Genomic DNA, 13,806 nt, shown 5'->3' with positions numbered 1-13,806 from the left:
TCAAAGGTGAACTTTCACAATTATCTTTCATAAAGGGGCCCTTTTCCTGCCTTGTGCAGTAAAAAGAAGACATTACACTGGAATTGGTTAGAAATTGGAAATGGCATGATAATTCTACATACAGAGCCTTTTTTAGTCACTGGAAAAAAGAGTATGCAAATGGTAGAATGAGGTGTAAGAAATGGATATTACTACAGCAGAGGAATGACCAAAATGATTGCCAATCACTCAACTGGCTGGGACCAAACCAATCTATGTGTCTTTGGTTTCCTTCTAGGTGGCTAGAGTTCTTCAGCTTATAAGACGCTTTGACATTCATTTTCCTTGATCCTAACATTAGTTCATGAAATAGACTATTAGTAATTTTGCAAATGAAGAAGCGAAGGTTGAGGGGAAAAGGCTTGGCCCAAGGGCTTTTATGTATTCCACTGCTGAGGTGACAATAACTGTGCGCCACAAAATAAATTCCAAAATCTCTTTTCCACTTCTAAAACTCAGTGATGGTCTATCTAACAACATTCTTCTCATTGATAGACTGCAATACATTCACACATTTAGAACGTCCAATGACCGTCCTCTTGCTCTTCCCGATCAATGTATTGATCAATTATTACCGTCCAGGCAGCAGCTTTGCGATTTCTGCCCATCTGTTCCCCAGTCTCTTGTGTGCCTGGTAAATAATTCTGTCTTCCTCTTCTGTCCAGGAGGTTTTCTTAACTTCCGGATTCAGGTGGTTATGCCACCTCTCCCTACATTGTTTCCCGATCCTCCCTTTTAAGTGCTTGGCAATAACAGACCAACGTTTCGGGCCGTATTTCTGGACGAGCTCTATCACCTTCAGAGAAACACAAAAGCAATCTGTGTTTTAACGTTACAGAATGAGTCAGTGTCATCAAGCTTCAATGTTACAAGATCTTTAGAGAACTTAAGAAAAAATAAACCTGCATTCATCCACTGAACATATATATGGGAGCGAGCCCTTTACTTTCTTTTTGTACAACAAATTGCTTCCTTGGGGTGAGAAACATGTTTTAGAAATAATCTTAATTACAAGTTCACACAACTCCTGGAAACAGAACTTACTCTCTGATCTTCCTCCTTGGTCCAGGGACCCTTGATGAGTTCGGGGTTTAGCACCTTCTGCCATCGGTGTTGGCACTGCACATCCGTCCGGTTCTAGACAAAGCATGCACCATCGCAAAGATAAAATGTGATGAGCCCATAAAGACTTCATTCAACATGAACTATATGTGGACAATACAGAGTGCAAACTTTCACAAACATTGAAAGGCATGTATAGAGAGAGCCCACCTGTCCCACACTGTTTACAGACTTAAAAGTATATCCAAGTTGCATCTAGGATTGGAGTCTGTGACTAGTGAAGGGAATAGCTGCATCACATGAAGAAAAGGGACGTCTTATGGCACACACATATGCCAACTTAACCTTAACCCAAGCCTGTGGTCTGTAACTCCGTGGATAAAGATGGGCTAGAGAGCCCATACTGCCTGGTTTCAATGAAAATCCATTTGAAAGAACTAAAGGGCTTCCCATTCAAACCGAGAGATGCTTAGTTCGGGACCATGTTGAGGAGGAATGAAAACAATAAAAGGGTCTCACTTTCTAAGAGCTTCCCATCTTAGAAGAAGAAAACGATAAACACAGAATTGATTATCACAGATGGCTTAAACTGATTTATCTGCAAGAAGAGACCCAAGCAAAGTGCTGTTGGGGTTAAGGGGAGACGGACCCCTAAAGATGAGATGCTGCTTCCTTCAGAGACATTCAGGAGCTCCTGACGTGGCCTTTGGAAGATGCTCAGAACTTTTAACAGGAAAAGCAAGAGAGAGAGAGACAGAGAGACAGAGAGACAGAGAGAAACATTCTAGGGGGTAAAATCACAAGGAAGAAAAGCCCAGAGGAGAAAAAGCAGAAATGAACACAACTAAACCTGCTTGTGGGGAGGAAGTAGGAAACAGAGGGGGTGGTGGTGGGGGAGAGACAACAGTGGAACCATAAGTTGAGACCAGATAGGAGAGCCTTTGGGTGTCGGGTCAAGACAGTTCATTTACTTTGTGAGAATCTATGTCACCACTGGTGGGGCTTTGTTTAATTGTTATTTGTTTACGTGGTGCAGGAGATCAAAAACCCAGGAGCCCAGACACTCTAGGCCAGCACAGGGCTCATTAGGAATAGCTACAGTTTAGGTCGCTCTATCAGCTGATCACGTTTGAACTGATGGACGCGTGAAAAGGTAGGACGCAATTGTAATAGAGAGGGCAGGGCGGCCACCCTGTGGCCAGAACATAGGAACTAAAAGGATGAAAGGATTGTAAAGGAATCCTAGGTTCACAACTCAGCATTTAGATGGGAGGGTATTATTCCAAAGGCACTCCAGAATTTTAAATCCATATACCAAAAAATGTGACTTTGACAAAAAATGGGGAATTTAGAAACTAATTTGGAGAAAATATCAAGTTTAAAATTCTATCTTGTAACAACCCTTCAGAATGTTAACTTACATTATCAGGATAAATTAAAACAAAACAAGAAGCAATTTTTGGGAAAAAAAATCAAAATCTCTGGATAGTATATTAAGAAACCTCAATTATGTGTTGTGTATTCAGAAATAAAAATTGTGGCTGGATCTGTCCCCTTTACATCTACATAAACAAATGTATAGTATCTTAATAAACTCTCCAAGAATTTTTCTTTAAAACCAGCGGAGGTTTTTCTGTCACAAAAAGAAGCAAGAGCTAACTTACCGGCAGATAATTGGCAATCACTTTCCAGTCATCTGTTCCGTTCTGTTCCACCAGCTTCTTCAACTTTTCATCCTAAGGCATTTAAAGGCAATCCTAGGATATCAGTTGTCTACTGAATATCTCTGTTCAAGTTATAGTGGACAAAGGAACCAACCTCATGAGCCAATCCGGAAAAAAAAATAGTTTCCAAAAGCATCTCAATAAAGCCAATATTAATGTACTCCGCTGGTTTGAGCACAGATTCATCTACAGGCAGACTAAAGCTTTTACTTTGACACAGCTGTTGAATAGTTATATAAACAGATTCCTATTGTCATCTATAAAATAGGAATGGTAGTACCTACCAACAGGGTTGTCTGGAGATTACACAATACCATTATGCAAAACAGTGAAGCCTGGCATATGTTGGTGTTTAGTAGATGGTAACTGTAGGCACTTCTACTGAATGGGGGAAAGAAAATTCCAGTGTTTAAACCTAGTTACCATTCAACCAGGGCAAGAGATGAGACTATGGGAGAGATGATTCCCCACTAGCTCAGTCTTTTTCGTACAGAAGCCGAAGATATTTTACATGTTTCATTCAGAGGTGTATTTAATTCAGTAAGGTCACTAAGGTTTTGTTTCAATATGTTCAGAGTTTATGAATGAAGACACCAAGCGTTCTCAGGCAGTCTGCTCTATCAGCCTGTACACTGGCCACCACTCTACTACGTCACACGTGCCTTTACAAACATAGCTTTTATAGGGTTCTGCAAAAATGCCATTCACACATAATGACAAGACAGACAGGAATGGGAAACCATGGTTAACAACAGAACTTCCATATCCCAAGGGGGCAGCCGAGGGCCTGACCGTGACAGGTGGAACACGCATGGCCTAGGTGCCCCCCTGGGAGTCTTGTCCACCTGCTCTTAGGAGCTCCCAGGTTTAGAACACAATGAATTCCAGAGTTCAGTCGAGAAGAAACCTTCATACGTTAATGGTTTTGTTCTAGCAAGAAGTGGGCATATCTTCTCCCATTACTGGATGTCTTTAGAATAACCTTTCACACACACAGGTCTGTGAAGCATCATATGTAAGGAATATTAGATGGATATATTATGGCATGATGAATTTTATGACTGTTTCAGTTTAGAAAAAAAGCAATGCATTATCCCCCCCCCCCCCCCGGGAACATTTGTTACCATCCTACGTTTTAGCAAGTGATTTTGATAAAGATAGACACTTTAATCCCCACCCTCAAGAGATTTGCAGCAAGTTGGGAAAGACATACACGTGGAAATGTCAGGGAAGTCAAGTAGGCACTCAGTGGCATGGGCACATAGAGGGTGCATCCAGCCTTAAAGAGAGCAGCCAGTGAGAGTTTCACAGGACAAACGATTTGTTAAGATATATATAATGAAAAGGCATACAAAGTGGCGAGGCTCCAGAATGAGAAATCAACAGGCAAATCATAAAGGGGAAAGCTGGGAACACTCAAAGAACAACAAACCATCTGGAAACAGGTCGCAGAAGGAACATACTGGCAGAGGTGAGGGTGGGGGGAACCTTCTGTCCGGCATGGCAGGGTAAACCCACCAAGAGTCTTCACACAAGCACATGCAACTTAGCTATAATTTCGGTTTTCACCCATTACAGGCTCTTGATTAAAACGACGAGTTACCTCTTCCCTGGTCCACCTGGTTTTCCCCAAGTGACGCTTTCCAGATTTGGGAAGCAGCCCATCATAGTCATGGTCACACATCTCAATGTCTTCATCGTCCTCATCACTGCTGTATATGCTGCAGAAATAAGAAGGGACAGACATGGGCTGAAAGCACAGGATCTAGACTACTGGATTATGAAACTCACACAAAAGCTTTCCAAAGTCCACAAAGACAAAACCTGGCACCCTTGCGCAATGAGCTTGTTGTCGGCATTCTGTTGCTGTAGTGTTTGTAAACTGGTTCTGCTGTTGCTGGTATCCACAGAGACACCAGAAGCCCTGGCACTTTCCATGGCTCTGCATGTTTGAACCTGCTGTTACTGTTAGACCAGCGACAAGTTACACATCTGGCAGCCGCCCAACCAATGGACGCCTGAGCGTGAAGCTCAATGTTAAGGACAATAAAAGGAACAAGAGCCCATGTCCTTTCTACAAGTGCATACTCAAACTCTTTGGCATATGTCAAATCATTTAAATAGTTTCTGAACACAACAAACCAATCAATTATGTCCCAAGAGCGCTGGTATCCCATTAAAATAAGCTAAAAAACAAATCAAGACAGAATACATTCAAAAGCATAATTGTGATCAGCCCTTAAAGTCCACACATAATACTAGAAAAAAAAATTAAGCAGGAATGGTTTCAAAACCTGGGAAAGGATACAGCCATCTGTCTGTTTTCTGATTAACATAAATGGCAAATCATTCAAAACTCAAGGTCTGGTCGACCCAACTCGTGGCTGTGTTTACAAAACTGTTCCCAGAGTAACTAAGCACATTACTAGGGTACTGACGAGTCAGAATCCTACTTACTCTTGTTTTCTCTGTCTCTGACTGAATGGTGTCTAAAATATCTTGCAATGCACCTAATTAAAAACCAAGGGGTTCCCCCCAGACGAGATCTACAGGTTAAAAAAAAATACTGTTTTCAAAACAGCCTTTTCTTTTACTGAGTTGAGTAACATTGTGGATTCTGATGACTGCTGAAGTAACTCCAAACTTATCAATCATACACAGAATAATTAGCCGTCTAGCTGTACTTATCATTCTCCATAAAACTGAAGATATGAAAAATGACACACTTAACAACTTCATTAAAATTTACCATTGTAAAACCAAAAAAACCCATCAAGTCAGACCAATAAAATGATATAAAACAATATCATATAAAAATTACTTTTAAAAAAACAAACTTAGCATTCATAATAGGTTTTGTCTTCCCGAACTACCTCACTGCATGCGTAGTTCCAGCCCCGCTACCAGTTAAGCAGAAGTGCCTACCAAGCCCCTTGATATCATTTAAAACTATTATTTTGGGCAACAAGTTGATGGTTCAGGTTGCATCGTGGCAGGGTGTGATCTTAAAATAACATCACCAAAAAAAACCTCACTAAATTGTATTCTTGATATACAACATTTTTTTTCCACTTAGTATCAACCCTTTGAACCAAGAACAGCTTTGTTTCCTACAGTAAACAAGAGACAGTAGATAATTTCTGAACAATAATAATTAAAAACGTCCTCTTCATATACAACACAGTGCTAAAGAGCCAAAACGAAAGAACGAAAATAATAAGCCCCAAACTGTAAAGTCAGCATCTTTGGGTGAGAATTCCCTTTTGCTGTGGAACTGTTTGGAAAGCCTTCCAAATGAAGCAGCCTTCCGCGAAGCATCAGGGATACCAAGAAAGCCAACGGGATCTGCAAGTGGAGCCACATGTTTAACTCTCATTAGATTCGCCTTTTAGGATTGGCGAGATCTGGAGATGCAGCTCTCAGAACTGGAGACATTTTCCAAGCAAATAATTGGGTTTTTCTATGCTCAAAGTTTTAACTAAAAAACAAGCAACAGACTCAGTCGCCCACAGGGGGCAGTCGAGAGTCAGGTGAGGGAGAACTGGGCTCTCAGGACCAGGGATTCTGGAAGCAAAGCTCCACCAGTCCCAGTCCTGTCTGAACCTAGTTGTTTGATTTGGACAAATCTCTCTCCCTCTCGTGAATCTTGTCTTATAGATTAGGGCGTTTTATAAGGTACTTTCCAGAGCGCATGTCTCCACTGTCTTCCGTGCCTCTTACAAAGCAAGCCCTGAATCGATGTGCAAAGCCAAAGTCTTGGGGGTGAAACGTGGCATGTGACTCTAGCAGCTCCTGCAGGGCTTTTAGAGGCAGTAGGGCGAGTCCAGCCTTGGCAAGGGGCTCGCCTTCGAACTTTGCATGCGATTTCCTTGCCCTAAAATGACCTGGTCGCCTCAGTAGCATGATTAATTTCGACAAAGGACCAGAAATAACTTTTCCTTTATCTGCTCTGACAAGATCTCAGACCCAACAGTCAAAGGACTTTCAAAGGCTGATTTCAGGCTAGATGCTCTCGGCTCCTCCACCTGCGAGAGCCTGTGTGGTTACAAGAGTACAACTATGAATATTACATTCTATCAAGGAAACAAACCGTGCAAAGAAACGAAAAAGAGTTGCTGGGGGTTGGGAAGAGGGAGGGGAACGGGAGGAAGTGTCTGTGGCTGCTACATGATTCTAGAAAAGGGGTTCAGACTCATTTCGCTGACCTGGTTAATAATGCCTGCCGAGTTGACGCTCGCCCTGCAAGAAACGGCTCTGAGCCCGCAGCCGGGTTTCTCTTCCCCCCTGAGCCAAGTTCAAGGCTCCCGCCCCTCCTCTCCACCCCACCCCCCCATTCCGGGCTACCTGAGAGCCGCAGGGAACCTGCGCGGCCACGCCCCGTGCAGACAAAACCTTAAGGCTCCGAACCTGGGCCGCGCCTCCTCCGAACACCCTTTCCCAGCTCCCTCCTCCCGGTCAAGTTTCAGCTTTCTACAGGTGACCCGAGTGCAGTCGGTTTAGGTCCCAAAAGCGAAAGGCAAAACGTCTTAAGGGGTGGCACTTGGACCGGCGCAGCAGGCCTGAGGCCAGGCACTGCGAGCCAAGATCCAAGGTCTCCCCAATTCACCCCCCTCTTGTTCCGACGCCCAGAGGTTTGCCGCTCCCCGCCTGGCCCAGCCCGAGGGTGCGCTGCAGGGCCCCACGCCCACGCTCTTTGCAACTTCCCAGAGCCCGCGCCCTGCAGGGCCAGTACCTGTTCGTTCCAAAGAAACAGATTAAGTTTAGCAAAAATCAAACCACCGGTGGAAAGGCGGATAGGTGTGTGTGTGTGTGTGTGTGTGTGTGTGTGTGTGTGTGTGTGTGTGTGTGCGCTTCACTAGGGCCGTCCGGTGGCCTTGCCAAAGGCGGGATACCTGAGGCAGCGGCTGGAGCGGAGTGCCGGGAGCAGTGGCGACCTCAGTTGCGTCCACGTGTGCACGGGGCGCCTGGACCACTCTCAGGTCAGAAGAGCCGTGGCGACGTAGCCCCGGGGACGCTGCAGCTGCCTTGGGTGCCGCTGGCCTCCAGCACTTTGCGCCCAGTGATGACCGCCAACCGAGTCAACCCCCCCCCCCCCGTGTCCGTAGCTCTCTGGGAGCCCCCGTGTGTCCTCGGGAAATCCCGAGGTCGGCAGGACCCAAACTACCAGCAACTGACAGTTCCGACGAGCGCTCTCTTCTGTTTCTGATCTCTCGTCCCAAACGTGGGGCCGAAATGGAAAAAGATTGCACCCATCACCCCGACGAGTGCGGTGACATGTGCGACGCGGGCGCGTGCAATGCTTGCAGTAGAAATAAAAGCCTCTCCCAGAACAAGTACTCGCATCTTCAAAAACAGGGTTTGAAACAATCTGCAAACCCATTTTATCCGCCTAAAATCTTTGCAGCAGCCTGTCAGCTGACACCTTTCTTGCCTCCATAATGAATGAATGAAATGTAAATGAACTACCTGCAGCCACTAAACAGTCCGGCCTTTTTCTATATTTGCCATATGCTCTTCGAATCCAAGTGCAAAAACATCTCAATGCATTCAGCAATTAGGCTGCGACTCCCTCGCCGACACTCGGGGCATCAAGCCAAACACCTGGTGGGCTCCCCAGGTCTTAGGGAACCGTTCTGTCCTTGGCTGAAAACGCGCCGGGTTTTTTTTCCCTCCCCGAAAGAGAAACCTATCCCCATGCAACTTGCGGGAGGAGAAAAATGAGCCTCTGGAGGTGCTTCCCACTGAACCGGTGCACTCCTCACAGAGTTGTTCATTCATCCACTTCCAGAGTGGCTTCTGCCACCAAGGTACCGACTGACAGCCCAGCAAACGATCTGGGATGGAATTCCCACCTGCTCTCAGGTGCCTGGATCTCCGCGCGCCCTTGCCCAAGGCCGCCCGCCCAGGCTCCCCGTTACCTGTGCCGGGGTCTTCGGGCCATGGCGAGGCGGGCCGGGGCTCCGCGAAGAGCCCCGGGGACCGCACCGGTTGCCGCCTCCCGCTGCCCTCCGCCTTGCCTGCTTCCTTCCCCGGCTGCGTAGCGGCGCTCCGCACAGCCGGGGCGAAGTTTCTCAGGAGAAAGGGGAGGAGAAGGAGGTCAAGGAGGAGGAGGAGGAGGAGGAGAAGGAGGAGGAGGAAACAGGTTGATATTAAAGTGTAACTCTGTAAACAGATGCCATCAAACAAAGAGCTTTGGACACTCCCCCCTCCCGCCAAATCTGGCGCCCCTGCAGTGCGCACGCGCCCTGCCCGCCGCCTCCGCGGTCGCCCGAGCTGCAGCCCGCCTGGCCGCCGCTCCCAGTCGCCTCTCGCGCCGCGGTGCTGCTCCTGGCGCGTAGCGAGGCTGGGACGGCGGGCGGGCGGGGAGCCCGAGCTGGAGAGGGGTGACCTGGGCCCGCCGCGGCGCCTTTTCCTGTGCAAACCCCGCTCGTTGGCTCGGGTGGCGCCGACCCACGCCTTGTCCGGCTGATGCGGTTTTCTGGGGCTGCGGCAGCCGAGCAACGCGGTCACTCTACTCCGCAGGCTCCAGGGCTCCCGAGCCCGAACCAACAGCGCTTTTTCACTCACTGGCACCCGGATGGGTGGGGGAAACTTCTGCGTTGAGGGTTGGACCCCCCCACCACCACCGGGAAAGAGGGGGATTAATCTGTCCCACCCACCCACGCAGGAATCGTGCGATTGTAGGATGACCGGTTAAATAGAGAATGGGAACATACTTTTTTTTCCTCCTAAAGATGTTTGGCTAGGTCTACTTTTCCACTTTTAATTTTAACGGGACATCTTAAATTCATTCATAAGTGACAAAGGATACTAAAAACAGGCCGACCTGTGGTTGTGGCCTTTGACAGATAGGGCCCCGGGCTCATCTTTCGCTCCCCTCCCTGATCCTGCAGCCCACACACCACTTACATTTTGTCGCACGCAGGCCCTTCCTCCCTTAATTAGACACATGTCCCGGCCCCACCCACCCCAGGCAGCGCCCACCCCTGGTACCTCTGCCTCCTGCGCTAGGTTTCAACATCACACACCTGCTGGACATATCCACTGAATCCCAAACAACCAACCCCTAGCATTTCTCAGGAAATCTCACGTTTGTACTCATGATTTTAAAACATAAACCCGCGTTTCTCAACCGGTGGGTCTAAGGACTCATTCACAAGGGTCGTATACTAGATATCCTGCATATCAGATATATACATTATGATTCATAACAGTAGCAAAAGTACAGTTATGAAGTAGCAACGAAAATAATTTTAAGGCTGGGGGTCACCACAGTATGAGGAACTGTATATTAAAGGGTCGCAAGCATTAGGAAGGTTGAGAATCAGTGAGCCACACAGTGCCCAATGGAGTCAGTGTCGTGGTGGGTGTGCTTTGAAGTTTTTACCAGCTGTAAGTCAGCAAAGGCATTCCTGTTCCCCAACTATAGGTTCCCAGAGGAGAAAAGTGCTTGGTGCTGAATTTATAAGGATTGGCAATTGGGGGATTTCAGGGGAGTTTCAGCGTTACTTCTGTTTATAAATCAGTACCCTTGGGGATTTTTTTTTCTTTTCATTCTCAATACACGCCAATTTATTTTGCCTTTAATCTTTTAGGAGTTTGAGACTTCTGCTGACTGGGTTTGTGAGTGTCCCAAGTGCCCTAGCAGTTCAAACTTAGCTCAGAAAGCATTTTTTTTTCTTACTAAAAAAGCACATTCTTACTGAAATGAGTCATAATTTTGTTAAATGGTGAGACAAGCTGGGTTTCAAGACTTTATCTGGTGTTTGAAACGTTGCTTCTTAAAATTAGGTATATAGTTCAATCTTTATGAAAAGATTCATAAAGATTCAGAGCAGTTTGGTCGCTCCTAAGTTTTCACAACCTTTTCCTCAGGAGAGAAGAAAGCAGAAAACTGCTGGGGATGAAGCTTCAGTTCCTGGTTCACCGTGGCAAGTCCCTTGCAGGTTAATATGGACGCAAAGCCAGTGCTGATGTATAGACCCCACAATGAGTTTTCTGCACACCGCCAATGAACATTTCTAGGAGCTGCTGATTCATAAAGGAATGGTAGTCTGGCTTGGCAAAACTTTCTGCATCTAACTGGAATGGTTTCCCCACCTGAGTCTTTGAACCCTTCTTGCAGTATTTCACAGTCTCCTCCACCAAGTTCTTAGGAAGTATACCTATTTTATGATTCTTAAAAAAACAAACCAAAACTTTTAAGTAGGAAAAAAAATACTTATTTCACATTTTCTTTAATGCCTTTGTCCATTTTTATGTATGTGGCTTTGGGAATCCATAATATTCAAATGTCGCCATTAAAACTCCTGTCCGGGTGAAAAAGTGTTTTTAAAGTTGTTGCAGAATGCCTGCTGGGGCTGTATTTATGTATTTCTCCCTCCACTCATAAGAATGGTAAATGTATTTAAATATTAACTTTTTATTTTTGTCTCTCTCACCTTTCATTTATTTGTTTTTATACTCTCATAAACCGGGTATTTCAGCTGTGGCAGGGCAGAGATAGAACTAAATTCAGGTACATCCTTTTAGTTGGGATGCACCACACAGGTAAGAAAATGTTTCTATAAAGGACAAGATGTTAAATAGAAAAGTTATAGACTTCATGGTTGCGCTGTATTTTCTTCCATTCCCCGCCTTATTCTGCCTCCTCCTCTTTCTCTCCAAACCCTAATAATGTAAAACAACAAAACCTTACTATTATTATTCTTTTTGAAACTCAAAGGTTGTTGTCCACTGGAAGGCAGTGCTGATTCTCAATCGTGAATGTTCATCAGGATCACTGGCTACACCCACAAAAAACGCATGGTCCTGATCTGACCTGTAGTAAATGTGTTTCAGTGGGCTTGGGGCAGTTCCAGATACCCCACATTTCAGCAAGTGTTCAAACAGTGTTCCTGGGAGATATCTCTGGACCACTAGTAGCAATCTCGTATGTCTCCATATTCTTTCACCTTGGGTGTTTTTTTCTCCCATGGCCTTTCATCTCTCCTGTGCCAAGTGTCTCTCCATAGCTCATCTTCATAGGAAAGCTAGTGTCAGTGACCAAGAGGGCTGTGCCAACCTGTTTGCTTAGCTTCTTATCTGAAACACAAAGGAAAAGGAATCGCTGGTCCCTTGCAGGCCTTTGTGGTTTTCCCTCTCACAAAAACCAGCTTCGGAAGCATTTTTACTTTGCCCTCAACGCTGGAGGAACGCTAAAGGGAAAGGGGCACAGAAAAGATCTGAATTCCCAATGCTTTGTCCGCTGCTGACCTTTAATATCAAATCAGCATCTCAAGGCGAACGTTATCAGTGCTAGTCACAGCCCTGGATCCAGGGGTCCCAGGTCTCTACCACCCACCCACCTTTCCCATCCCCTCAACCCAATTTCCTCGCAGCTTTATTAAAAAGAGAAATAATTGCAGTCAATACCAAATGGTTAAAGTACAGACAATTCTTGGTGCTGTCAGTTAATAAAGAACAGCTGTGGCATGTATAACTGGAATCCCTAGGTTGGCGAGAAACCTCATGCTGACTCCCAGCAAACATTTTAATCCTAACAAGGAAGAAAGTACTGCCTCGGTGCACTATGGGTCACGGATCCTCCAGAAAGGGTGGTGATCAAATGCATCTTTCAATGATTACTGGATTAGGCATACCTTGTTTGTTTCTATTATGCAGATTTCAATTTGATTTATACGTCCCCATCACAACCAACACCCGTATTTCCATTAATGCTTGAAATGAGTCTTGAATCAAAGGTTTTTGATTCTTTCTAGGAACAGGAAGGGGAAGAGTGATTTGGGCAGAAGAACTGAATCATAAATCACAGGACATGCTCTAAGCTTAGGGACCATGGAGCTGTCCAGTTAGGTGGTCTGAGAACTTTGAAGGCCAGCGGTGTGTGAGTGTGTGTGTTTGTGTTGAACTGACAAGCTAGATTATTAGAGCTGTGTGTTTGGAATATTAATTTAATACAGTAATTGTCAGATTGGAGTGAAAAGAGCCTGAAAGAGAAGAGGCCGGTCAGTTGGTCTGAAGGAGGACAATAACCCAACTGAAATGAAAAGGAGGCATATTAGAGAGTGTTGCCTGTGCACAGACTTTTTTTAAGAGTCCGTAGCTCATTGAAACAACTGGAGACCCAGTTAATAGACACAGTGAAGTCAAGAGGGAAGGAGACCTGTGCATTAGAAATTTCAAAGAGGAAAGCATTGTAGATTTCAGTCTGTTGAGTTTGTGGTTTCTCGTAGAAGAGATTGGAGCAACTTGTCCAGCATGCAGTAGAGGGATGGTGGAGAAGGTGAACCAGGACAGTGTGTGTTGGAGCTAAATGTCACCAACCAGTTGTTAGACACGATTGCAAAAAGGAGTAAAGCCCAAGGCTGGAGTGCATCTCAGTGAAGGGCATTTATCCTGCATGTGTGAAGCCCTCTGTCAAATCCCTACACAAAAGGAGATGAATAAATAATTTATGCATAAACATCGTTCAAAAATAATATCTAAAACTCACCACTTCCAATTTTACTATATTTTCTTCTGATACAATTCTGTGATGGAAATACTATACAACCTGCTGTCTCTTTCTAGTTCTGTGTTTAGAGAATTATCTTAGCTACATTTCTGATACACCTCTGTGATGGAAATACTATACAACATGCTGTCTCTAGTTTTGCATTTAGTGAATTATCTTAGCTAGAAATTGACAATGGCCTCAGTGCCCCCACCACAGAAAGTACCACATCCTACAGGTAGAAGCTGTTTCCTTTGGAAAATGCATTCTTTAACATCTGTTTAAAAAAAAAAGCACCACACTCAGCAATGCTGTTTTTAGAAGTTTGTTTGCATGAAGGCCACAATTGCTTCCTATCACAACTTGCTAATATACAAACCTATTGTACAGAAAGTTGAGCAAGGGAAAGCCACAGAGAATATGTAAAAGATTGACAGAGGGATTCAGACTAAAAAATAGAGGTTAGGTGAAGATATATATTGCATA

General features: G+C 45.2%; 1 protein-coding gene across 9 annotated transcripts in view; it reads right to left on the bottom strand.

The window, feature by feature from the left end:
* The window catches only part of Myb (MYB proto-oncogene, transcription factor), a 36,494-nt gene extending 27,608 nt beyond the window's left edge, over positions 1-8,886 (bottom strand). For 3 of the 9 annotated variants that reach the window (XM_048425339.3, XM_048425343.3, XM_048425344.3), the window contains exons 1-5: positions 8,744-8,886; positions 4,429-4,546; positions 2,766-2,837; positions 1,084-1,176; positions 615-835 (exon numbers count right to left, since the gene is read on the bottom strand). In XM_048425339.3, coding sequence (XP_048281296.1) covers positions 615-835; positions 1,084-1,176; positions 2,766-2,837; positions 4,429-4,546; positions 8,744-8,766 — 527 coding nt within the window. In that variant the 5' untranslated portion in view covers positions 8,767-8,886. Of the gene's footprint in view, positions 1-614; positions 836-1,083; positions 1,177-2,765; positions 2,838-4,428; positions 4,588-4,649; positions 5,018-8,743 lie in introns of those variants that run through there. The other 6 variants (XM_048425336.3, XM_048425341.3, XM_048425342.3 and 3 more) reach the window with 3 other exon arrangements.
* Positions 8,887-13,806: the final 4,920 nt, after the last annotated feature.

The sequence above is a fragment of the Myodes glareolus genome, chromosome 1 (genome assembly GCF_982192425.1).
Source record: "Myodes glareolus chromosome 1, mMyoGla1.1, whole genome shotgun sequence".
Lineage (NCBI taxonomy): Eukaryota > Metazoa > Chordata > Mammalia > Rodentia > Cricetidae > Myodes > Myodes glareolus.
This window is presented reverse-complemented; position numbering and strand designations above follow the sequence as displayed.